A 26,627-nucleotide genomic window follows, 5' to 3' on the forward strand; every position below is an offset into this window, starting at 1 on the left:
CGAGTCCAGCTCCACCAATCTGACACACTCTCCTGTCCTCCATAGGCACTGCACTCGTACACAAACCCGTACTGGCACATAATTTAAATTATTTTAAAAGTTGTAACAGTTCTGGGTTGTTTTCCCCCTGGGGGGATGATAATTTAAAACAGAGTCCTCGGGCAGTGGTGGCACACACCTTTAATCCCAGCACTTGGCACTTGGGAGGCAAAGGCAGGCGGATCTCTGTGAGTTCAAGACCAGCCTGGTCTACAAGAGCTAGTTCCAGGACACTGAAACTATCCGGCCCGGGCAGAGGCCCAGGGTAAACAAAAATGAAGAACAGACTATGTACCCTGAAGAGAGGGACCAGGATGGCAGCCTCTGCCTGCTCAGGGTGGTGACGGCACGGGAACACACACGTAGAAATGATGAGACAACACAGTAAACGATGCATTTTACTCATCCAACCTGTACCTCTACTAAAACCCCGCCAGTCACAAGCTCCCTGTTTGCTAGCCTTTATTAAGAGGTCCCGCATTCTCGTGGGACTCCAGCCAAACCAGACAGGTCCCCTAAATATAGCAGGAGGCCTGGAAGGGGAAGGGAATGACTTAGGATTCCACCACACCTCCCTGGAAACAGAAACCCACCACAGACAGACAGACGGACGGACAGACAAGAGCTGGGGAGGAGAACCCACCACACTCTTGGTTCTCTCCCCTTTGCACCCACTCAAAAAGAAAATCAAACACTGGCTATGCAGACCCCAGCCCACCCACCCGCCCATAGCAGCGTTTGTGGGGACCTCCCCCCCCACCCCTTGCAACGGGTGGCCCCAAGGCGACTTCCTATGGCTCTTCCTTTACTTTGGTTTGCTCCTGGCCAACTCCAAACCCTCTTCCTTCCCTCAGCCTCCAGCTCGGTCACTCAGCATCCTCTATCACCTACTCGGACCTTCTCTTTCTTGCTCTCTGCTTTCTGGTCTCTTTGCCCCAGGGCTTCTTAGGGAAGCAGCATCTCGGGCACCTTCTTCCTAGTGAGGGACCACTAGGCAGGCCCTGTCAGCCCAGCACGAGGGACTCACACAGCTGCTCCACTCTCTTTGAGGTCAGGGGCTGAGCGCTGCCGTCTCATTCGTGGAGGGGTAGTGTATGGTGGGTAGCGGGGCCCTGGCCGCTGAGCTGGGTAAGGTTGGGGCTGCTGGGGGTAATAGTTGTGCTTTTTGGGCTGAAAGTGCTGGGGCTCTGGCTGTGCAGAACCCCCTCCCCGAGATCGGCTCCCTCCATCTAGGGAATTCCTGCGAGGACGGTGGGACCTTCGGGGACTTGGAGGTCTGCGGGCAGGGGGAGCTGGGGGGGCAGTGACCTCTTCAGGGGGTTGGGGAGCTGGGACCTCTCCACTCCCCACTCCCGGCCAGGACTCCCTGTGCTGAGGGTTGCTTTTGAAGGGGAAGCGCAGCTTGCAGTCGTGGGGGGGCACAAAGCGGGCTGGAGGCCTGCGCAGTCCCCCACCCCGGCCCCCAGAGCCCTGCAGTCCCTGCAGCCGCAGCTGCTCCTGCTTGAGCCAGCGAAGGCGGCCACGACGGAAGGCAGGATCCTCTTCCATCAGCCTCGACACCCGTTCCCAGCTGGACAGGGGTGGGGAGGTGGGCCGGACAGCTGGTGAGCGATCATTGGGCACTGCCTCCTCTCCTGCCTCTGACCCTTCTGGTGGTGCCCAGGTGACCATACTGGGTTCTTCGTTATCATCCTCCAGATCCTGGGAAAGGGAATAAGAGAAGAAGTGTGATGAGAGCGGAGACCGCAGGGCATGTGGAGGCAAGATGTGCCCAGAACCTAGAGGGCCCGGACGGGGTCTAGAGCACTGCTTGAGGGGAATGAAGTTAGGACAATGGCTGGAGCTCAATCCCTCTGCCACCTCTCAGCTGTGTGGTCTGTCTTCACCAGCAGCCCCATCTGTAGAAAGATGCCAGCGGTAACAGCACTTGCTACAGACTGCTGTAAGGACTGGATGAGCTCCACTTCGGCAGGGAGAATGGGACAGAGGAGGACAGGAAGCCAGTGAAGGGCAGCCACACTGAATTCACCGAGAAATCAATACTTCAGTCATGGCCTGCAGGAAGTGAGAAGCAAGCAGGATGGCGCTGAGAGAAAACCAGCGAGGAAAACAGACCAGCTGGTGCAAAGGCCTTGAGATATGAGCATGCCCAACAAGCTGGAGGGGCTGGAGTGGAGCAGGTGAGGGGACAGGGCTAGAAGCCACACGGAGAGGACATCTTTAGTAACCTCAAGCTGTAACTTCAACCGTCTGTGGTGTCCCTTAGAAGGGGGGCTGGAAAGAGCAGAGAAAGCTTGTAACCTAACCTCAGTGACCAGCACACTACCACCTCTGTCACACTACGGTGACACTCAAATGTGTGTAGGTTGGATGGATACATGCAAAGGAGGAAGAGATGACCAGTCTTTACCAGAGCAATCAGGGGAGGCCAGTTACATGCACACATAAGAACAGGCTTCCAGTAACACTGTGTGCTCTCCATTAGAGGTTCTCAAATACGCTGTAATTCAGAAACACCCTGGGAGCTTATTAGCTACAGATCATCAAAGATACAGATTAGGAATGCAGGGTGGCAGATATCACAATCGGTACTTTTGTTTTTTGAGTTGTGGCTCAGGCTGGTCTTGAACTACTGATCCTCTTGAGTCTGCCTCCCAAGTGCTGGGATTGTAGGCACACGTCAAGCCTACCCAGTCCAGAATCCGTACTGTGTGTGTGCATTTGTGCAGGTGTATGAGTATTGTGCTCGTGCGCGGGTGCAAGTGTTGTGTGTGGGCTGGGGGATAACTGGATACCCTCCTCAGGTGTCTACCTTGTTTTTAGAGACAAGGTCCTTTACTGTCCTAGAACTCACGGAGTAGACCAGGCAGAAGGCCAGCAGGATCTATCTCCGCTCCTTGACTACAGCACCAGGACTTCTTTATGAAGGTTCTGGGGACCGAACTCAGATCCTCATGTGTAGGTGGCAAGCATTTACCAACTGAAGGCTGCGTAATCTATTTCATTTATTTATGCACTGTGTGTATAATGTGTAGTGTATAGTGTGTATATGGTGACTGCAGACCAGAAGAGGAGAATGGTGTTCCAAACAACTAGGAGCTGCCATGTCTTGCTGGGAAGTAAACTCTGGTCCTCTGGAGGAGCAGCTCTATTGGCTGAGTCATCTCTCCAGCCCATGGAGAATCTATTTTTACTAGCATTCTGGAGATTGGGAAGCATGTGATTCATAAACTCTATCAAAAAGCAAAACCTATTACCAGACTCAATAAGTCTTCTCAAAAGACACAGGAAGGCTGGGATGTGAGAGGGAAGCTGCAGGATGCTAAAAGGCCAGCAAGAGCTGAAGGAGGGGAAGGAAGAAGTGGCCAACAGGTTTTTCTACCTGAGTCAGGGGGATGACCCTCTCCATGCGCAGCATCCGGTCCCGCAGGGCCTGCAGCTCACGGTCCTTGCTGCTGTTCTGTAGCTTCACTTCCTGCAGAATTCCTGTCAGCTTGTCGATGTGAGCCCGGAGGTCTTCCACCTCTGCCCCACGGGCTCCTTCCTCACTGCCACCTCCACCACCGCCACCTCCTTCTTCTTCACCCACAGTATCCCACACATCCCTGGCCACAGCTCTCCAGGCATCACCAGGGCCCTCAGGCTTGCCGTAGGTACGACACAGCTCCCTCATCTTGAGGGCAGCCAGGGCCTCAATTTCTGCTCGTCCATGACGGAAGTCGGCCAGGGCCACCTCGTAGCATATCTCCTTGACAGCTTGCATCTTCAGGTCAGCCATGGTGGCCCATCGGGGGTCTTTGCCCTGCAGGCGCCGCCGCTGAGGGATCTGATAAACTCTGCGAGGGGCCCTGCGTTTGCCGCTGCTGGGCAGGCCACAGCGCTTGACAATGGTCTGGACTGTGGTAGGGGGCAGCTGCTCCCGCAAGGAGGAAATCAGCCGCCAGCTCTCCTCACAAGAGCGCTTGTCAGAATCTTCCCCACTGTCGGAGTCTGCATACTGGGGTGGGCCAGAGAGAAGAGAGGAAGAGAGCTAAGGACACCTCAAAGACCATCCTTGTACCAAAGACACGAAGACACCTCATTAGTATACCTGGACTCAAGACCCCTTCTGCGTCTTAGGAACTGTGTGTCTTGCAGGGACAGATCTGGACAGCAAAGCTATGTCTGATGGATTAACTACTTACGACAGCAGTTGGCAAGCCCAAGTAAGAGCAGCAGTTAACTGAGACCAGGGTTTTGTGTATATATGGTCGTGCCACTTAATATAGAGATGTGTTCTAAGAACTGTGTCCTAAAGTGATTTTATCGTTGTGTGAGCACCACAGACCGCACTGACACACATCAAGGCAGCTACACATTATTTGTTGATATGATCTCATGGGACCACCCCTGTAGACATGGTCTGTCATTGACAGCACTCTCATTACGCAGCAAATGACTATGTATTACTCTCAGGATGAGGCTAGAAACTTAAAAGTCCATTTAAGCAACAATCTTACATGAATAATGGTACTTGGAAGTGATCTGAAGGGGCCCAGGGTCACGGGAGTCTAGGGAGCCTCATCAACTGAATGTTACTTCCCTGTACATGGCAATGTTTTCTTCTAGTTCACATTTCTCTCCTAACTTTTCCTCCTAGATGCCACCTACTTACCAAGAGCAAAGCTAGGAGGCTGTTCATCTGCCCACCTGCCCACTCCAGGCTCCGTCCACCCTGCTGTGCCTCCACTAGCCCTTTTCCAGGCTACCCTGTTGTACCCCAACTTGCCCCTCACCAGCCGCTGCTGCTCCAGCAGAAGATCAGCCTCTTCCTTTTCTTTCCGGTATTGATTCTCCAGGTCCTGCAGCCTGGGGTCAGACAACGGGAAGAAGCTATGAGGGTCTCTGGAGCTACATTGGTGGGTATCACCAACAGCAGGATGCTGGGGTCCCATGGCTTAGAGAGACCCGTGGGGGATTCCCTCACACCTCTTCTCCATCTCCAGCTTGATATCTATGCCTTGTTGCTCCAGCAGCTCCTTCTGAGCAAAGTTCCAATCCACAGGCTCAGAGGGAGGTCCTGCGGGTGGGGGAACCCCTCGTTCTCGCTCGAGCCGGGCTTGCTCCGGGTGATTGAAGCGGAATACGTGGTTCTTGCCCATTACAATCCTGTTTCCTGGAAATGAGCAGAGGGGAAGTAGACTTGCTCACCCACCGCAGCAAACCATCCCCCGGTCCAAGCACAGAGATCTTGCCCTTGATTCCAGGAGACCTGACACCCTCAGTCCTACTATCACTAAAGCCAGGAGCAGTCGGAGTCAACACACCTTCGGAAGCACCTGTGTACCTAGGTGAGCTGCTGGAGGAGAAGGTACCCTCTTCCCCTATCCCAAGCAAAGCAAGAGAACCAAGACATCCCCCCCTTAGTCTGTGCTGTAGGCCTCCTTTCTATGTCCATGACTTCCCCAACTACCCCAAGGTCCTAGGTGCCCAGAAAGCCTTGCCCTAGCACCTTCTACAAAGGCCATGTCCCAGACCTGTACCCTGCAACACATCTCTTTTGTGTGTGTGTGTATGGTACTGGGAACTGAACCCAGGGCCTTGCGCATGCTAGGCAAGCGCTCTACCTCTGAGCTATGTCCCCAGCCTCTGCGACGCGTCTTCTACCTGACTTCAGCACCAGTGGCTCCGTCACAAGCTTCCCATTGACATATGTCTCAGCTCCTTCGCAAGGCTCCAACGTGACCATCACTGCATGGAGGAGGAAAGGAAAGGAAAAGATCAGCATCTCAGAAAGCTGCCCTCTGGTCAGATTCCCACCTCGTCTCGCCCCCAAAGCACGCATGCACCACCAGTTCCGCCCCCAGTACCTGCAGGGGTGCCACAGCCCCTCTGGTGGCAGGCAGCACAGGAAAAGAAGAGCAGAAGGAGGGTTAGAGACCCTACTATGACTCCCAGAAGCCTCTGCAGTGGCTCCGACTGACCCACCACCATGTTTCCTAACCACAGCTTAGAAATTATCATACTCAGAAGATTCTTTACCCACAGTCGACTGGACAGAGGCCCCATCACTCTGCCTTCCATGTGTCCAAGCCTGATCGCCTCGTTAACATTATCCTAGCCAGGCCTGGATGCCTCCAGTAGGCACGCTGCCTGATGCGTCTTACAAATGGCTGCCATCGGGTTAATCCTCTCAAGTCACAGGCATTATAGGCTAAAATAAAGTTAACTCTAGCCAGACATGATGCCACACATCTGAATCCCCATTATTAGAAGGCTGAGGGTCAAAGTGTGAGGTTAGCTAGCCTGCACTTCACAGTGAGTCTGCGCTCAGCCTGGGCTGCATAGTAAGACCCTGCTTCAAAAACAAGCCAGACGGTGGGGGCGCACGCATTTAGTCCCTGTACTCAGGAGGCAGAGGCAGGTGGATTCTGAGTTTGAGGCCAACCTGGTCTACAGAGAGAGTTCTAGAATAGCCAGGGCTACACAGAGAGACCCTGTCTCAACAAACCAAAAAAAGGGGTACTCTATTTTCACTGGAGAACCCACAAGTTCCAAAGACCCAGTATTAGTATCTATGACTGCTGAGCCAGAGACAGTCAGCAAATTACCTAACTTTAGGGATTCTATAGATTGGAACAATAAAGTCTTTGTTCAGAGTAGATGAAAATATAATAATCATAATATGCAAACATGACTTCTTATTTATTTGGTTTTTCGAGACAGGGTTTCTTTGTGTAACAGCCCTGGCCGTCCTGGAACTTGCTCTGTAGACCAGGCTGGCCTCCAACTCACAAAGATGAGTTTAATTCCAAGAGGTTAAAGGTATATGCCACCAAGCCTGGCTCTCAGTCCAAATTGGTTTATTTTATTATTTACACTAAAAGTAATCAAGAAACATGGAAACAGGGATCAACTATAACATCACACAGAGAAACAGACTGCTGGTCTACTACTGATGCAGAGGGAGGGTTGAGCCAGCACAAAGTCCAGCTTAAGGACAGAATTTCCGTGAGGGTGGAAACTCCCAGCTGATGCATGGTGGGTCACTTAGATGTCAATGGGCAGAGGGAGACTGGGAAAGACACACCAAAGGGCATCACTGCATGTCTGAGAGCAGCAGACACAGGGTTGGGGCAGCCTATCTTACTTTTACTTCCCACTGTGCCCCAATACATAAACATTCATTTCCCAAACATTATGTTCCTACTACATGTCAGGTAAAAAAGATAAAAGTCCAAATTGCTGCTCTCACAGACCTTACTCTGGCTGGTAAGGCAGATATGGTCAATAGGGGAATCTCAGGCCAGTGAGATGACTCATCACGGGCAGGCATCTGCTGCCGTGCCTGACATATAAGCGCGTGTGCGTGCACACAATCACACACACACACACATACACACACGCGCGCGCGCGCGCGCACACACACACACACTATAATATTTTAAACAGGATAATCCATAACTTTTTTTGGAAGTGGGGTTGCTCGAGAGTTTACCCTGGCTGGCCTGGAACTCACTCTGTAGACCAGGCTGGCCTTGAACTCACAGAGATCCCCCTCTCAAATGCTGAGATTAAAGGTGTGCACCACCATTGCCCAGTTCTAACAATTTTTTCATAATTTATTTATTTTTATTTTATGTGNCTAACAATTTTTTCATAATTTATTTATTTTTATTTTATGTGCACTGGTATTTTCCATGGGTGTCAGGTTCCTTGGAACTGGAGTTACAGACAGTTGTGAGCTGCCGTGTGGGTGCTGGGAATGGAACCCAGTCCTCTGGAAGAGCAGCCAATGCTCTTAACCACTGAGGCATCTCTCCAGCCCCTAACATTTTTTAAAAGCAAATAATCTAAAGATTTCTCCAAAGAATGGAAACAGGTGTGGTGTTATGGAAAGACAATGGGACCATGGGAGGTGACTTCTCAGTCAGGGCAGACTCTGCTCCTCTTTCCTGAGACAGGGAGGATGGCCCCGGACTCCTGGTTTTCTGCTCTCCGCACACGCCCACCTCCCACCCCGGGGTGCTGGGATCTCAGGCATGGTGTGCAGCACTGAAACTCACGCACTACACAGCACTCTACCACCGCACCTACATTCCCGGCCTCTCTCCCAGTTCCTGAACCCAAGGGAATCCAGAAGCTAAGGGCACAGCCCCTGAAACCATAACTCTGTGCTGGGATCCAATTCTGCTGTTCTCTAGGGCAAACGACCTCATGGGGAGAGCCTCTGCCGTGTCACATGTAGACAACTCAAGGAGGAAAACTGACAGTCCACAAATAACTCTGACTGCAGGTCCCTGGTGCCTGCATCTTCTCTGTCTGTCTCGTAAGAACAACAGCTCTGATGAACCAAACCTTCACAGTCTACCTCGGGGGCACAGAAACACTGGCCAGTTTCCACTGGGATTTATCTAACAGTCTTGAACATGCTATGCCTGTCACCTCCTCCGACACGCTATGCACTCCTGGAATATGGGCTCACCTCACAAGGCCTCACATACTTTAATTTCTCCCTTCCCAAGCCTATGGCCTGAGATAACCACAGAACAGGAACTTGGCAGTAACTCACTGATCTGAACTGATTCAACGGCTTTCAGCCCTAAACGCAGGAAGCACTTGTTCACCACTGGGGACCTGAACTAGACCAGTGTAACTACGTCAATCTGCTGACCCTGAACCAAACTGAAACCAAGTGTCTTAAACCTGAGCTGTAAGCCACGTGATAGGTTTTTTTATTCTTCTTCTTCTTTTTAAACACAGTTTCTACACACTGCCTAGGCTGGCACCAAACTCAGGGGCTCCAGTAAGCCTCTTGCCTCTGTCTCTCATGTAGCTGTGACTCCAGGCAAGTGCATAGGTCTGGCTTGTTTCTCAGTGCCTCCTGCACAAGCATGTGGACCTGAGCTTGCATCCCCAGTACCTATGTAAGAGCTGGCTGTGGTGATGGAGCAAGAGAGCTGGGGAAAGTGCAGAAGGTGGCTCTTTGGGGCCACTGGCCACCCAGCCTAGCTACATCAGCGAGCTTTTGGGTTCACTGAGAGACCCCGTCTCAAAAAAAAAAAAAAGATGGAAAATGATTAAGGAGGACAACTGATGTCGATTTCTGGCCTCAATATGAATACACCACACGCACACACAGGCACACTCCCACATACATACTCACACATGAGTGCGGGAAGCCAGGTATGGAGCCTGTCTTTAGGAGGCTGAGGGAATAGGATTAAGAGTTTGAGGTCAATCTGACCTACAAAGAGAGAACCCAAAGCAAAGAGAAAATGCACTGGAGCGAAGGACTCACTGGGAGTGCACAGGGCCCAGCAGGCACATAACTGAAGCCCAGGTTCAATCCCCAACAGCATAAAACGAACACTCCACACTGCACAATGTTGTTATGCCAAACAAGCTATCACCCTCAGAACCTGGGATTCTCTTTCGTTTTTGTTTTTTTTCAGACAGGGTCTCTCTTTGTAGCCCTGACTGTCCTGGAACTTGTGATGTAGATGTGGCTAGCCTCAAACTCACAGAAGTGCCTCTGCTTCCCCGAATGTGGGGTTAAAGGCCTGTGATTCTTAAAAACTTTAGTTATATTAGGGGCTAACATTCCCAAAAGCTTTGGAACCACAGAGACACCTAGGTCCTTTAGTTCTCAGAAACCTTTGTCGACATAGCTGCATCAACCCACTTCCCACAGAGACAAATTCAGATTTCCCATGGAAACAAATATGGACTTCAAACACAACAACCACAGTGCTCTCTGAGGAGGGGAGAATCAAGGAGAGCAGTCCGTCTACGTCCTCATCCCCCAGCCTCTCTGGGGTGCACAGCAATGTGTTACTTGTGTCTCAGGACTCCAGCTGCTCCCCAGTCAAGCAGAGCCAGCCCTCCACCTGCACGCTGCACCCCTCCTTTGTATGGCTCCCTTCCCAGTACTGGGCTCAGGACTCTGTGTGTGGAACACAAGACCCCCCCTTTCTACGTTAGCCACTCCACTCCCAGCCATTACCTTCTCCATCAGGCTGGGGGATGCTTCGGAACAGACAGTGTTGCTCCCGGATGAACTGTCCAGTCAACTTGATGTCCACATCGACCTGGCCAACCCTGGGGGAGCAACGGCCAACATTTTCTAAGCTTGCTCAGCATTTGCCAAGTGCCTCCCGTGTACCACCAGCTAATCCAACTCAGCGAGTCAGTGCCATTCTCATTCCACAGGCCAGGGTTCAGGGAGGGGAACTTACCAAGATCATGCAGCTAAGCAATCATGATGCTGGATTCGAGCCCAAACATCCCTGATCCTTAAGACCATGTCCTACATCTGCACACTATGCAGCAAAGGGGAAATGCCAGCCTGATGTGAATGGGTATCCTTAAGCCTTTAACTATAGAGGAGACTCTGAGCCCTGGGGTTTGGTTAGCAGCAGCTCTCCAACCACCTGGCCCAAGTATGGAACCGACAATGTGGGCATTGGCTCCCCTTTTCCCTTCCCCCAAGGTCTCAACAGGACTGCCAAGGAATGGTGTTGAGGCTATGGAAGCAGCAGCAGTCTGCTTCTCATCAGTTCTGCAGGAGTAAGTGCTCTTCCCCCAGGAGCCATCCCCATCAGGGTGCCAAGAAGCACTAGCCCTTCACCAAACTGAAGACTGGTTGCTGATCAGGGCCCTCAATGGTTTGTCAAGATGGGAAAGCAGGTGGGCGTGCACACCTATGATCTCAGTATCTGGGGGCTGAGACTTGAGGATTTTGAATTTGAGGTTAGCCAGGGCCACAAAGCAAGACCCTGCCTCAGAGAGGGGGTGGGAGTGGAGAGATGTCTCAGTGGTTAAGAAAGAGCATGTACTCTCCTACAGAGACCCTAAGTTTGGTTCCCAGCACCCATGTCAGTCAGCTCACGGCCACCCACAACACCAGCTCCAGGGAGCCAATGCCCTCTGTAGGCCTCGTGGGCACACCTGCGCACATGTGGCATTCCCTAACAGACACACACATATAAATAAAAATAAAATCTTTGAAAAGAAAAGGAAACTAAAAGAGCCTCCAGGGAGGCAGCTGTTCAAGATCTGGAGTACCTCCAGGCCACCAGAAAGAGAATCAAAGCGATCAATGTGTCAGTCCTGCCGTCACACCCTGGAGGGGAGGCCATCCTGGAGACTACTAAGTGCATTTACCTGGTGACACCATCTTTGATGTGGTAGAGCAGACACTCAGACATCAAGGGGTCCTCGTTCAGATTTACCAGATGGGGAGTCTGTGGGTAGAGAGGAAGAAGTGGTCAGGGACAAAGGCTCATAGCAACCAGCGCGAGTGGCCACAGAGAAGGGAGCAAAGCAGACATCTCTCTGGTTTTGGTACTGCCCACTGCACATGCTGCTCTCACTCGGGAGGAGGGGAGGGAGGCTCTCCGCCCTCCCTCCTGCCCTGAGGAACATCTCTGGTTCCCAGCTCTCACACAAGCATCTTCTCAAAATCAGGCTGAAAAAGCCATCATCACCTACCCCGCCCCCCAGTCAGTAAGCCATCCTGAAGCCTGTCTCCTTGTAAGTGCCTCAGCAACACAGACTCCCTGACTAGAAGCCTTGGATTCCACCTACACCACCATTCTCCTTGTGTCCTTTCTATTCCCCAGCCCCATCACTTCTTCCCACAAAATCTACCTTGCAACTTCCAGAGAGAAAGAGGAGGGGCCAGAGCAGACTGGCATTCCCACCTTCCATTACACCTTGAATTTCCAAGAACACAGATTGCTCTTAATCATTTAAAAACCAAGTGTCGCTTTCCATTTTAAAATCAAACAAGAGTCGTGAGTGGCCCAGGCCATGGTGGCACATGCCTTTAATCCCAGCAGAGGCAGAGGGTTACATGTTCCAGGACAGGCTGAGGTACATAGCATGGCCTTGTCTATAAACAAGAAAGTGTGTTTCCTGCAGCAGACTCTTTATCTACCCTAGAGCCTACTCACCTAAGGCCAGGATCACTGACTCCTACAACCGTCCCTGCCCACAGCCTCCCAGACCAAAACCACCCAAGGGTTTCTTGGCTTCTAGCTATCTCAGTATAAAAATCTGCCCTAAACAGCTGGCTGATTGCCATGCTGCTTTGTGCTGGAAATGCAACCCACTCCCTGCCTTTGTCCTGTCACCCCTGCCCTCCAGGAGTGTGCAACTGGGTAGCACACTGAACTTGCTCCCTCCATTCTCCTCTGAGCCACATGCTACCCCCCTAATAAGAGACCCTTCCCTGTGGCTGCTGCCTGGGCCCACACCCACCGTACAGTCCCTCCTCAGACCTGCATGGCATTAGGGGTTTCTGGCCTCCCATCCACACTACTGGACGTCACGTCTGTTTACCCAGAGACCTCTCGGTCGGCTCCCATTTGACTCAAGCTCTTTGTTATATTCTGGCTTCCCTGGGCCTCCTTCATATCAGAGTCCCATCCCACACATCCAAGTTTTGAGGTCTTCCCCCCAACTCTGTGTTCCTGCCCAGTGTACCGCTGAACACTCCAGATAAGGCCTTTTGCACCCTCAACAGCTGAGGAAGCTGCTACCCCAGCCAGGTCCCCACACCCAGCACAACCTATGTTACCATCTCCACCCACACACTCCCACCTGCTAAAGTCATTAACTACATGTCCTTCTGGGTCTGTCTCAAATGCCACTTCCAGGAAGCTTTCCTAAGCCCTCCAACCAAGGAAGCCTCCATGCTACCAGCTTCTAATTCACCTTAGGGAGGTTCTAGGTGGGACAGGAGTGAGTCAGACGCAGTCATGGCTGACTATCCTGTCCGGAAATCGGAGCCAACTTGGGGAGGCAAGAATTGGTGTGGAAACACCACTCATTACAAATGGAAAGAATGACCGGGGCATGAGCACGCCTTTAAACCCAGCACTCAGGAGGAAGACACAAGGATCTCTGAGCTGGAGACCAGCCTGGTCTATATAGTGACTTCCAGGCCATCTAAAGCTACATAGGGAGGCCCTGTCTCTAAAAAAGCAGGGAGGATGTGGGGACGAGTGCCTCATAGGAACTGTTGACTTTCCCACACCCTTGCCTGGATTATTTGCTCATTGATTTGTTCCCAGGGAGCTGACCCTTGCACCTATTCTGCAGCAACTCACAGGCAAGGAGCAAAAATGGCAACTAGGGGAGCTCGCAGCTTTGGAGAAGCAGTGCTGTGGGAGAGGCGGTACGTCTTGGGGGAACGAGGAAGGCTCTGACATGTAGAAGGAAGAGGTTCCACAACGAAACAGTTTGGCAGAAGCACAGAGGGAAAACAGGTGATTTCTCTGGGATCCGTTCTGCAGTGTGAGCTCAGGACCGCATCCAGAACACCTGTCTGCTTCTCCCTAGGCATCTCAAAACCGCTGCTGCCAGAACTGCCTCGAGGGACACACACGTCTCCTTCCTACACTACAGTGTCAGACCTGTCCTGGGCCTGGCAGACACTGATGGGCCCTGAAGCTGAAAGGGATCTATCCCTAGGGAGAGGGAACATGATTTGGGGCAGTGCTTTTCAATATCTGCTCAGCCTAGGAACTCTTTGTTCAAAGAAACCTTATCTAGAAGCCTAGGATATCAAGCAGATAAGCAAGGAGCCAATTAGAGCCAGCTGAGGGTAGGTCCTGCCCACCCCCCACAGACGTTAGCCCTTGAGAAGGAAGCTCAGATTTGAGAATCAGATTTATGAAGTCCTTGGGCTTGGTAATAGGGGTCGCAGCAAGAGGAGGCTTTCTCTAAAAGTCTTTATCCAAGACAAACTACAGCTTTACCCAACTCTCTACCTAACCGTTTATGTTATAGCCAGCCCTACCAAACCCGTTCTGCCAGTAAGTCTCACCGCTCTCCTGTCTTTTAAACATTTGAGAAATGTCCACCCCGCCACCTTAGGACAGTACAAACAAACTACCCCAAGACTCCTGTTCACCAGTCACACCGACAAAGTCTGATCCACAGAGCGTATTGGAAAGAATGAGGGAAGCCAGAAATGGTGGCACATGGCTCCATCTGTCACACTTGGGAGGTGGAAGCTGAAGGACCAGGTGTTGAAGCCAACATTAACTACACAGTGAGTTCAAGATCAACCTGGGCTATAGCAAGTTCAAGTCCAGCCTGAGCTCCATGAAACATGCCTCAAAAAACAACAACAAAACTTAAACCAACAACAACAGGAAGCAAGGGTGGGGACAGAGAACAAGAGGAAAATAGGCCTTCTTACAGGTTGCTCTTGGTGTACAAATTGGCCTAGTTATCATCTTCAGAGGGTACTTCAGTGACAGATCTAAATTTTATTTCCATCTATTATTAGTTATGTAAGGGAGCACTAGGGCCACCGTGCTCATGTGAAGGTCAGAGGACAAATCCCAGCAGTCAGTTCTCTCCTACTTCATGGGTCCCAAGCTCAGGTCCTCAGGCTGGAGGGCAAGTGCCTTCACCTGCTGAGCCGCCCAGCCAGTCTCTAGATGACAGTTTTAACCCACAGCTGGGTGTGGCAGCTAGCATCTACAAAGCCAGAACTTGGGAGACTCAGGAAGCAGGACTATCGTAAGCTGGAGCTTGACGCAGCCTAGACTGCATACTGACCTCTGGGCAAGCTTGAGCTATAAGTATAACTGATTCTCTGTCTCAAAAATATCTAAAATAAATATCTGAAACATATCTAAAATAATCACATAAAGGTACTAAGGAATTTTTAAAAAGACAAAGCCAGCCTGCACTGCTTAGCCATTCTAACGTGGCAGTAGCACGTGCCAGAGGCAGGTAGGTTCTTAGGGTGTCTGGCCACACAGTCTAAGTAGTTAGTGAGCTCCACAGTTACCAGAGGCCCTGTCTCAAAAATAAATAAACAAACAAACAAACAAACAAATAAATAAGGTGGAGAAGCGATTGAGAAAGACAGAGACGTCTGGCCTCCACCCCTGGTCCTTTCATGCATGCATGATGAACTGTAACTTGGAACTGTGGGCTGATAAAACCCTTCCCTTGCCTGTGTTGCTTTTGATCAGGGTGCTTTATTACAGCAGCAGAAATCCAACAAGAACGCCACATAAAGGGTGGAAGCAGAGAACAAACCACACAAAGCTGTCCCTGACCTCCATGTGAGCACAATGGCACGCATGTTCTGACACCCATTTTGTGCACGCTCACACACAATAACAAAAAGTTTTAAATTTAAGGGGTAGGGGTAGGGAAGGAGCAACAAGCTTGCTTAGGAAATAAAGATGCTTGCTGCCAAGTCTGACAATCCAAGTTCAATCCCCAGAACCCATGTGGTGGAAGGAGAATCGGCTCCTGCAAGTTGTCCTCTGACATCCCACACGTGGCACCCACGCATGCGTGCACACATACACACAAATAATGTAATAAAAGGAATGAGGTAATGAGGTCGGGCTGAAGAGATGGTCACCTGTTAACACTGACTGCTCTTCAGGATTCGATCCCAGCACCCACATGGCTATTCACAACCCTCTTACCCTGTCCCACAGGGACTCAACACCCTGTTCTGAACTCTTTGAGCACAGCATACACACTGTATACATACAGACATACATACAGGCAAAAACCCCATAACACAGAAAAAAAATCTCAAAAATTAATAAGGTTATGTGTATATACAAATGGATACTTAAAGCCCAGTGATTCCTGCTTGCTGAGTTTTCTAGCCAGTCTTGACCTCACCAAAAAGCAAGCCCTTTGTGGCAGCCCACCACCTCTTTGCGGCACCTCTGACTAGCCAGAGCAGCACATCTGATCCCAGCCTGCTCTGCAGCACACATCAGGCAGGCCAGGCTGGTTTCCTGGCGGGACTGGAAGTTCCTGCTCGGCTCAAACTGGCATACCATCCTCCATCAGCACACACTAGTCAGCTGTGCTAGCTTGGTTTTTGCTGTAAGTGGGTCGTTGTGTCGTTCCTGCCCCTCAATCTCTACCTCTATCTTCTTTTCTGAGCCTTGACTATGCCAGGCAAACACTCTAACACTGGACTAGAACTCCAGCCTTCTTTTTCTTCTTAGACATGGTCTCACTATGGAGCTCTGACTGGACTGAATCTCACTACATAGACCAGGCTGGCTTTGAACTTACAAAGTGCTGGGATAAAAGGCATGTGCTACCACACCCTAACAGCCTTTATTTGAGACAGGATCTTACTATAAGGCTCAAACTAACTTTAAACTCACTATGTAATCCAGGCTACCCTTGAACTTGAGCTCCTCCTACCTCTGCCACCCAATCCCCAGGTGCTGAGACTATAGGCATGATCCATCACATTTGGAAGCTATGCTGGCCTTTTATTGCCAATGTTCCTTCTAATTGGGCAGTCTCATGCCAGTTGCTGAATATTTCAAGTGTTATTTCTGTGCCCATGTGGGCCTGACAACCTTTTTATTTTATTTTAATTAGTTAATGTTATTCATTTATTTAATTAATAAATTATTAATTTATTTTTGAGGCAGGATTTCTCTGTGTAGCCCTGGCTGTTCTGGAACTTACCAAGTAGACCAGAACAGCTTCAAACTCAGAGATCTGCCTGCCTCTGCCTCCCAAGCGCTGGGATTAAAGGTGTGCGCCACCACTGTCTGGCCTGGGCCTGGCAACTCTTGCTTTGCTTTCTTCCTCTCCAGTGAAGCTCTACTACACATCTACTATCTGTCTGGCACCAACAAGCCTCACATTGTCCCTACCCATCTCTACCCAAGTCTTGTCCATTTTTCAAGCTCCATTTTGCAAACTACCTTCCCGAGCGACCCAGCTGCTGCATCTGTAGGCCACATGGATGCTTCCAATGAAGACCAACCCTCCAGCATCTCTAACCAAGGTCACATTTACTCCTCCTCCATCTCTTTCCCAGTCATCCTCCCTAGTTAGCCTTTTAAAATGTACTTTTCTTTAATCCCAGCACCTGAGAGACAGAGACAGGAGATATCTGTGAGTTTGAAGCCAGCCTGGTCTACAAAGCAAGTTCCAGAACAGCCAGGGCTCTGTTACACAGAGAAATCTTGTCTTTAAAAAAAAAAAAATTAAACTTTTCTCTTTTTTGGGGGGTTTTTCGAGACAGCGTGTCTCTGTGTGACAGAGCCCTGGCTGTCCTGGAACTTGCTTTGTAGACCAGGCTGAACTCGAACTCACATAATCATAAGTGCTATGATTAAAGATGTGCACCGCCAAGCCCAGTTCAGTTAACTTCTCAAGTAGCTGGCACACCCATCCTCTTCCCCTCTCCCGAAGAAGCCATTTGCGTGCACTCCTACACACATGTATGGAAAGAGCGAGGCTTTGCACAGCTTTGCAGTTCCTCAAGGGCAGGCACTGTCATCAATGACCCTTCAGTAGCTGGCCACAGCATTTAACGAGCACTCAAGTCTCTAGCTGACTATCTGATGGACGGAGAAGGCGGAGATGGCCACATAATCGAGGCAGAGAAGGTAGGGAATGGAATGATGATGAGGGACGAGTCAGGCACAGAAGCAAAGGACCATACCACAGGCAACCCTCTCCGTCAGTCGTCCAGAGAGCTCTCTGGGCCTCACTGCCCAACCCTTCACATACCTTTTTAGGGGAGAAGACACCCACAGTGCCACCATCCTCCCGGACAGCCACGCCCATCTCAGCCAGCAGCGCTTCTCTGTGAGCAAGGAAGAGGCAAATGTCAGCCTGACCATTGCTGCCCCATCCTTCCCTGCAGAGGGGCCGGCTGTGCACCTTGGCCCTTGTACCTCTCCATTCTCAGGGCTTCTGTCTTACGGAGCTTCTCCTCCCAGGTCTCATTCAGCTCGGCAATAATCTTCTCCGTCTCCTGGGGGCATTAGGACAGACAGAAAGCAAGTTCAGGACAGTCCTGGACCAATACCTACCACAGAGACAACCATACTCCTGAGGCTCCTTCTTCCATTTCAGCCTTGGAGAAATAAAGTTGGAGCAGCACCCAGACCACCACCCCTTGCCGGTGCCAGCTTCGCTACCAGACCACCACCCCTTGCAGGTGCCAGCTTCGCTTCCCACCTGTAGCCTCTCCATGGCTTCCTCAGGCCCAATCTGGGGCTCAGCACTGGGGGAGAATGAAGGCTCCAGCTCCCCATTGTGTGGAGGAGGAGATGAGGGTGAAATTGGGGCGGGTGGAGAAGATACAGCTGGCAGAGTACCTCCAGGACTCCCCTCTTCCACCTTCAGACCTGGAAGGGAAAAAGCGAGGAGGCTAAGATGGAACTGATCAGAAGGCTAAGAGGGCCAGAGAACTGCAGGAGACATCTAAGGTGGCCCTCCTTAGCAACAATGAAAGCAGCTGAGAACCCAGGGCTGGAGCGCCTCACTCTTGCATGAGATGAAGCCGCCCATTCTTTCTACCATCAGAAAGCTCTTAGCTGTATCCAGCTGAAGAGGCCCCACACCGTGTGTGCCTAGCCCTTTTAGTTCTGCCCCTAGGATACGATGCCACACACTCTTCCTTTACAAGACAACTTATCTAACCTTATTTTCCTTCTCTTCCCAAGAACTCTTATTCTCCCCACTGTGTCCCTCAGCATGCTCTCCTCAGTGAGATGTACTTTAAGACTGGCACAGGGTGAGAACCTGATCCAGTTAACATGGATTATGTATCTTCTCACCCTCATGGACAGCGATTCCTTTTTTAAAAAATAAAAAACTGGAACACAGGGCTGGAGAGATGGCTCAGTGGTTAAGAGCACTGGTTGTTCTTCCAGAGGACCTGGGTTCAATTCCCAGCACCCACATGGCAACCCATAACTGTCTATAACTCCTCCAGGGAACCTGATACCTTCACACTGGTGCACATAAAACAAAGTCAAATAATATTTAAAAAAAATAAAATAAAAACAAATAAATCATTAGAAAGATTTTATCTTATAAAAAATAATACAGAATGCTTCATGAATTTGAGTGTCATCCTTGTGCAAGGACCATGCTAATCTCTGTGTCATTTCAATTTTAGTATATGTGCTGCTAAAATGAGCACATGGATATTAATTTCTTACCAGTGAAGCTACGTCTACAAACCATCCTGTTGTTGACTATTAAGCTATAGTTGATTAAAACCCCATTGTTTCCAGGCATAGTGACACACGCCTATAATCCTAACACTTGGAAGCCTGAGTGCATGGTAATCTTGACTACAGAATGAAACCTTGTCTCAAGACAACAAAGGGCAGCAAGGCATAGTGGCTCACACCAGCACTTGGCAGCCTGAGGTAGGAGGGGCTACAACAGTGGTTCTCAATCTGTGGGTTGCGGCCCTCACAGGGGTCACATATCAGATATTTAAATTAAGATTCATAATAATAGCAAAATTACAGTTATAAAGTAGCAACCAAATAATTTTATGGTTGGAGGTCATCACAACATGAGGAACTGTATTAAAGGGTCACAGCATTAGGAAGGCTGAGAACAGTTGAACAACAGAAAGGTCCAGGTTACATACAATGAGATCCAAAATGAAAACAAACAAACAAAAAAACAGAAAAGAACCTCTCATTTTATAAGACCTTCTCCAGGACACATTCCCCAGTGTCTTCTAACCTTCCTATGTGAACCATAAATTTGTGACTTGCTATATATACTCTTTGCACCTGGCGTTTATTCGTTCTAGAAGCCTGTCTTGAGTCTCCCTGAGAAACTAAGTCTGTTTCAGCTCCATAACATCAAAAGATGGAAGTGCCTTCTCCAGATATGTGTCCACATGACTGAACACAACGGGTTTAATGGTGAATGGACCTTCCCACATCCCAGAACTGGGCAAAGGCAAAGAAGGGCAGAGAGGTGAGCTAAGGGGCCTCCCTGCCTGTCCCTCCCCAGTAGCCCTACCTCCTAGAGCAGAGGCTGAGAGTCCCTGAGCCATCAGCAGCTCCCGCAAACGTGCCACCTCCTCCTGCAGCTCTCGGATAAGCCGGGCATTGGGATCCTCATTGATGACAGCATTGCACCGGATCTGCTTGGTACGGTCTGCATATCTGGGCAAGGAAAGAAAAAAGTGCTGAGAGCAGACCCAGGAGACCCCTGCTATGTGTCTACTCATTTCCTGTTCACCTGCTCAGATCTCAAACATTGTGACAGGGCTGGAGGCTCCCCTTCCCTTATGACTAACCAGCCTCTGAGCTCCTGGCACTTCTGGTATGCTACCAAAGCTGAAACCCCACCTGAGGGTGCTGAGTGTCTCCTCGTAGTTGATGTCAGCAGGACTCAGAGCTGCGATCATTGCTGTGCGGGAGTTCCCACCTATGGATGGAGGGGAAGAGAAAGTAACTGATGAGCTGGAGACTAAGAAAAGTCATATTGGACTGGATGAGATACTGCATGACTGGAACCCCAGGGCCTGGGAGGTGGAAGCAAGAGGACAGAGTTCAAGGCCAGCCTGGGATCCATGAGTCCCTGTCTCTAATTAACTAATTAACTATATTTAAGTAATAAATAAATAAGTAATGTCAGACTGGATTATAAAGCAAGGGAGCCCCAGTACAAGGTCTGAGAGGCCAGCGTCTGAGGTGGGATAAAGCTGAGAATTGTGAGCTAATCATGAAGTCCAATAATGCAGGGAAAGGTGAAGTCAGGGAGACGTCAGGTATCTGTGAGCAGTGACAGGCCTGTGGGAGGGAGATGAACTCAGCAGTATTTGGGGTCAGGGGTAAACAGGTCAGTGAGGTCCCTGGTTCGGCAGGGTGTAGTCACGATGTCAGCATAGTAAACTTCCTTATAGGATGAGCCCTCGGTCAGGGGGAGAACCGTGGGACAACATGGAGTAGATGGCAAGAGGTTCTGTCAGATGGGATGATAACAGGGTAGCAAAGGCAGGGAAGGAACCCCTCACCCAAATTCTCCTTAAGCAGCCAGGTGAGCACAGAGTCTCTATAAGGGATGAAATCTGACTTCCGCTTCTTTGATTGCTGAGGGACAGAAGAGGAAGGCGATGAGTCACTCCCCGATTCTCCAGCAGACTCTCCTCTTCCCGACCCTCGGGGCTTACCAAATCTGCCAGGGCTGATATCACCTTCCCCAGAGTAGTCAGGGATTTATTGATGTTGGCACCTTCCTAGAAAAGAACAAGGAATGTGGAATTGAGGCCTTCCTGTCAATCAGATCTCTGCCAGCAATGGTCTGAGGGGATGATCAGCACCCTCCCTCCCTCCATCATCCCCAAGGCTTTCACCCATCCCTCCATTCCTCACCTTTAGCCGCATACCCCGGGCCCCTGAGGAGTCAGCCCGCTCGCTCCCAGCGAGATCCACCAAGCTGATCTTACTGACCTGGGGTTGGAGGAAAGAAGCAGGTTATGACTGGGGTGAGTAGGGGATGGGAAGGGAATTAGGGGAACAGCCAGCAGAAATCTGGGTGTTTAGCAAAGGCCAGAGAAACCCGGGGTGGGGAGACAAAGGAGAACAAATGAGACAAGAGTGAGGACCTGACTACTTATTCACCCACGAATATTTATAGGTTCACTCTGTTCCAGGACAAGGGACACAGTGGAGCTTGAGCCCTGCCCCTGCTCTGAGAGTCTTTAAGGACAAGTGAACAAACAGGTTATAACACGCTGGCAGGACAGTAGAGGGGGCTGTGGATGAGGACCCCCGAGCCCAGGTGGGCAGGGAATGTGCAAGCCCCTTTCAGCACATCATTTGAGAGAGGTCCCCATTTGAAAGACATCACTACCTTTTCCGAATCCAGGCCAGTAAGCTGGTCATGGGAGCGTTGAGTGAAGACAATAGTGAAGACAGCGTGGGAACGGCTGCTGGTCTCATTCATGTTGGTGGCGGCCACAGTTCTAGAATCAAAAGGAAAAGTCATAGGTCCCTGCCCTCCACCCTCACAATTTTTGTCTCCCTTCCTCCCCAGGTAAGCCTGCCTCACCGCGCTTTATTTCCACAGTCCATGAGGTCGGCAATGTCTGCGTAGGAAGTCACAGCCAATTTAGACAGGTCTTGCACATAGGGGCCCAGTATAGGGTGCTCCCGAACACGCAGGGAGCCCCGACTCTTGGGGTTCAAGAGGTCTCGTACTCGCTCACAATAGATCTCCATATAGCTCACCTAAGTGGGAGAAGCAAACAGGACGTGAGGGAGCCACTAGCGATGCTGCCGGAGAAACTAACCTCGGTTGAAGAGGACAGTAACCTGCAGCTCAGGCATGGCAAGCATGGTGCTAAGGCTGAATACGCTAGCTCCCTGGTCCTCTCACCAACCCAAGGAGGTGGGTCTAATCATTAGCATCCCATAGAACAAACTCGGGAGCTACAAGCTGAAATCACTGCCCAAGGTCCCATTAGTCACCAGCACAGGCAAATATAGGTCCCAAGCTGACTCGAGACAGACCTCAGTGTTAATCACTGTTTTCCTACGTTCTTGTCCAGGAGTACTAGGTCTCCTGCCTACCTGCACCAAGACTGGGGCTCACCTCCACAGAATAGGAAAGCTGAGCGTTCTGGTTCACATTAACACGAGAGAAGAGGTCCTCGCAGAGCTGCATGGGGACACAGAGATCCTGTTCAGGGTATACCTGCAGCTCCCAGCCCCAGGCCAGACTTTGTCCCAAATGACCCTTCCCATAGCCCGGAGACAGGAGTCAGTACCATTTTATAGATACGAAAACAATCTCTCAAAGGTTCACATTTGTTTAGAGTTACAAGCTAGTATCCATCAGGCTAGGATGCAAGCCCATGTATCCTGTATTCTGGTCTACGGACAAGGCCACTATAGGTCACAGCCACAGAGAATTCTGGGCAACTCTTGGTCATTCACAATTACTGAAATCCACAGGGGAAACCAGTTATAAGACAAAATAAAATAGCAGTGAGCTGTAAAGCCATTGCTCCTCTAATACTAACGCCTTGGCTCTTCTCATGGAGCCTTGTTGTCCTGGTGGGTGCAAAGCTTCTCTCTCAGAAGGGCCCTGGGTGTCAGGATACAGCCAAGCCTTATATTCCATTATATTTCCAATCACAAACAGCTCCAGACCTTCAGCCCTATCCTTCTTCCCCTGTGGCAACTGAAGATGTTCCTCCCCTGGCTGCCCAGTTAGGTCCCAGCATGTACCTGAGGCACAATGCCCTGCTGCCCCGGTTCCTGCCGCCCCATCATGGTGTAGGACTTCCCGGCCCCCGTCTGCCCATAGGCAAAGATGCACACATTGTAGCCTTCGAAAGCATGCAGCAGCATCTCCTCTCCAATGTCTCGATACACCTGCTGTTGAGACGCAAACTGTGGATCCTCCACCTAGGGGAAAGGGAGGCAGAGAAAGACAGGAGTCCTGGATGAGGTTGTTCTTGGTGTCTATGGCCTGAGCATCCTGACCTCTCAGTGACTGCCCAAAGGTCCCGTGTATCCCTCATCCCCACTCCATCATTCTTACATCCCTGAGGTTCTTATCCATCCCCCTACTGGTCCTAACTACCAGGATGGATTCACTTTGCCCCTCTAGGTTCTAAATACAACCTGAGTATGATTCATTCCAACCAGAGGTACCTGTCCTCCCAGTCCAGTCCCCTGGATACCCTTATTTCCCAGCAATATCCCTGCTTATCTCCCACGGCTAAGCTCTTCCTCTGGACCCAACAGCCTCACCGAAGTATGTGACCAATAAGAATAGTCGAAGGTGAAGCTTTTGGGGGCATCTTTGCTCTGTTTGGGATTGATGATGGCTGAAAAAACAGAGAGGAAAGTCAAGGTGAGGTATGCTCAACCTCTGCCCACTTTCCCATAAGCCCCAAGGATCCAAGATCCCACTCCCCATCTCTGTCCTAACTCATTTCTTCCCTTTAATACTCCCCACCCCCTCCAGCCACCCAAGCTAATTTTGGCTTCACAGGACCCGCCCCCACTGAGCTGCCTCCCTGGATTGGGCAATGGAAGGCTGCAGGCCAACATTCCCCCTCCCAGGGACAGGAACATGGAAAGGCCAGTCTGCCCCCCCTTACAGCTAGCACATGCTCTATGCCCAGCATGGCCTTCCTCCCGGGACAGCCCAGCAGGCCTGGCCTGGCCTGCCCCTCTGATGCCCAGCTAGGCCTCTGGACTCACTCACAGGTGGTGTTGCCCTGCATGCTGACCACACACTTGGCATCCTGGCTGGTCTCACGGGCATTGAAGGGCCGAACCCTCACTGCCACTTTCACCGAGGCACCAGCCATAGCTTCAGTAACTCCTGCCCTCCTCAGCTGCAGGACAGAAAAAAAGGGTTCAGAGCCCCTGGGAGAATTCAAGACAATGCCTCCCTGCTTCTTGAGTCCATGTCTACACACTTCATCCCAGCTAGCCACCCATGCCCTCAAGGCCTCTTCTATTCCTGCTCTTCAGGCCTTCCTCCCAAATGTCAGTTCCGAAAATATTCCCGCTTCTCTCCCCAAACCAGATCCCAGTTTGTAGAGACTTGGGTCATCACCCCAGAGTTACCTGGTGTCCTGGCCCCAGATCAGAGGTGCTCTATCAGTTCTGGCTGCCACCGGCCCTTGTATGGGAAGCCCCATCCTACTCTTGGGGCCTGGCCACACCAGCACAGCTGTAAGGGAAAACCAGATTGTGGGGGAAGAGAAGTCAGGAGCACCTGTAGCTCCAAAGGTCTGTCTGGGGCTCTGTGTTTCAGGAGCAGGGGATACAGAGATGTTAGGAAAGTAAGGCTAGCCGCCCCTCTGGAGTGGCTGCAATGTGAACCCAAGGGCACAGACAGTGATATTTTTATTCCTAGTCACTCACAAGTGTACTGAGAGTTCAGTTAGTGGAGAGGGAGCAAGAGAATGAAACACAGATTGGACAGAGGGTGATTCAGACAGAAGAACACATGGGCAGAGACACTGAGGGTGGCAGGAAGGGAAGAGGAGGGACAAAAAGTTACAGACACCAAGAAAATGAGACAAATCAGACAACAGACAAGATTGAGGTCAGGCTATGAAAGAAAGCCTAGCAGAAGAAAAGGAAGAAGCAACATAGAGATGTTGAAAAGTAGGAGAGGGTTCTGGGGTGAAAGCACAAACTGGAAGCTGATGGAGATAGAGGATGAGACAAAAACTCCAATCATAAAGCCCTGATCTATAATTCTTCTCCAGGCTCACCTGGAGAAGAGAGAGGCAGAGATAGATGTGTTCCTACATAGAGCTGATAACCCCCATATTTGAGTCAGAGGGTCCAAAGGCTAGAGGTACAGCCTGGAACAAGGATCCACAGGGCCTGCCTTGCGATCCCCAAACCCCTTGCCCAGCCCCCAGTACTTCCTCCTCAGGATCTAGGACAATGGGCAGGGGAGGGTGGGGTCATCCTGTATGCATAATATCAACCCCCAGGACTCCGCGGTAGGGAGACCCAGAATACCTGTATCTTGAGGGGAGAACTGCTGGCAAGGGTTGGGGTGAGGGGGGCTTCCTGAAAGGAAAGCAAAGGGAAAAGGAAACGGACTGGACCCAAACCCAACCTGGGGGTAGTGCTCCGGGCGTTCACTAGCCTGGGGAAGGTGCCAGGCTGCAGCCTAGGAATGTGGGTGATCCGGGTGCCCACACCCTGTCAGGAGAGTCTAAGCAGCCCACGCCTACGGACGGCAGGGTGAAGACTTATGAAAGGGTTCAAGGATGCGGCATCCCCACCTGTAGTCCCCAAACACCTCCAACTTCTGGCGTGCTGGGTTGGGCCTCACCTCAGCAGCCTTCCCAGGCAGGGCAGGGGAGGGGTGAAGGGGCTGATTTATCCCACCACAGGAAGGGAGTAGCCAAAACCAGAGGCTGGCTCAGGAAGAATAGCCCTGACCCCCAAAACCCTGACTAAGGGAGGGAAGGACACCAGGACGGGCACGCAATGTGACACCTCCGATGCTAAGAAAACAGGGAATTGGGTGGCAAGGCTAGGACACAGTGGAGTAAAGAAATAAGAGAGTAGGTGCAGAGTCTGCGAGCACAGCCCTAAGGGCTCACTGGGGAGGAGGCCGCGGCTGGGGTGGGGCCGGCCAACCCGAAAGAGGGTCTCGGGTCACCTGCACCTTTCCCACCCGCTGTTCTCCAACAGGCCCCCGCCTGTCCGCTCTGGGCGGCCATGAGTCCCCAGTCCTCCAGACCAGCCAACCGACGGCTGCCCGGGGCCTGGCACCTCTCTGCGCCTCCGCGGGATAAATAGCACATGATCCGAGCTCTCGCGCCTAGCCCGCCCGGCCGGGTCGTGCAATCGGGACCTCGGAACCCCGGCTCCCCGCCCTCCAGTGCATTCCTCCGCGGGCGTCCCCTCCCTGCCCCCCACCGGCTCTCACCTCGTCGCGGCAGGACTCCCCGCGGAGAGCAAAGGGACAAACTTTCCTGGATGCCTAAGACCGGAGACGGGGAGACCCGGGGCCAGTTCGGGGCTGCCCCCGCCCCTCGCCGGGTCCCCGGGCGGCCGGCGGCGGATCGCGCCCCGGGGACGGCAGCAGTAGCGGCGCCAGCGGCCGGCGCCCGCCCGGGCAGCGCGAGCTGGGGCGGGAGCGAGGGGCGGGGGACGGACGGGCGAGCGAGCGGGCGCGCGCGCGCGGACGGACAGGCGGGCACGCGCTGTCCCGGGAAGGAGTCACCGGGTCCGCTCTAGTTAAAGGGGCAGTGCAATCTGCACTCTGACAGTAGGGCCCACCGGGCAGACACAGGGAAAGAGCGCTGCGGACACACAGGG

General features: G+C 51.5%; 1 protein-coding gene and 1 non-coding gene across 3 annotated transcripts; both read right to left on the minus strand.

Moving 5' to 3' along the window:
* Positions 1 to 417: 417 nt before the first annotated feature.
* Kif1c (kinesin family member 1C) lies at positions 418 to 26,473 on the minus strand. 2 transcript variants are annotated; one of them, XM_050162771.1, is made up of 24 exons: positions 26,236 to 26,473; positions 25,314 to 25,364; positions 24,402 to 24,507; positions 24,034 to 24,166; positions 23,574 to 23,650; positions 23,046 to 23,225; positions 22,408 to 22,473; positions 21,865 to 22,043; positions 21,667 to 21,778; positions 21,186 to 21,263; positions 20,984 to 21,049; positions 20,828 to 20,903; positions 20,160 to 20,238; positions 19,828 to 19,973; positions 18,013 to 18,182; positions 17,727 to 17,806; positions 17,560 to 17,635; positions 11,185 to 11,264; positions 10,025 to 10,119; positions 5,686 to 5,769; positions 5,008 to 5,194; positions 4,815 to 4,887; positions 3,422 to 4,036; positions 418 to 1,740 (listed from the first exon to the last, which is right to left on the minus strand). In XM_050162771.1, exons 4-24 carry the CDS (start codon positions 24,137 to 24,139, stop codon positions 1,063 to 1,065), a joined length of 3,303 nt encoding a protein of 1,100 aa, XP_050018728.1. In that variant the 5' UTR covers positions 24,140 to 24,166; positions 24,402 to 24,507; positions 25,314 to 25,364; positions 26,236 to 26,473; the 3' UTR covers positions 418 to 1,062. The 2 variants fall into 2 exon arrangements, with proteins under 2 accessions (XP_050018728.1, XP_050018727.1); XM_050162770.1 differs by lacking the exon at positions 25,314 to 25,364.
* Positions 18,879 to 18,982, minus strand: LOC126514151 (U6 spliceosomal RNA). Its single transcript, XR_007595512.1, has one exon. It is a non-coding gene; the product is annotated as a U6 spliceosomal RNA (small nuclear RNA).
* Positions 26,474 to 26,627: the final 154 nt, after the last annotated feature.

This window comes from Alexandromys fortis, unplaced genomic scaffold, assembly GCF_014885135.2.
Source record: "Alexandromys fortis isolate MF-2015 unplaced genomic scaffold, M_Fortis_MF-2015_v1.1 scaffold_84, whole genome shotgun sequence".
Classification (NCBI taxonomy): domain Eukaryota; kingdom Metazoa; phylum Chordata; class Mammalia; order Rodentia; family Cricetidae; genus Alexandromys; species Alexandromys fortis.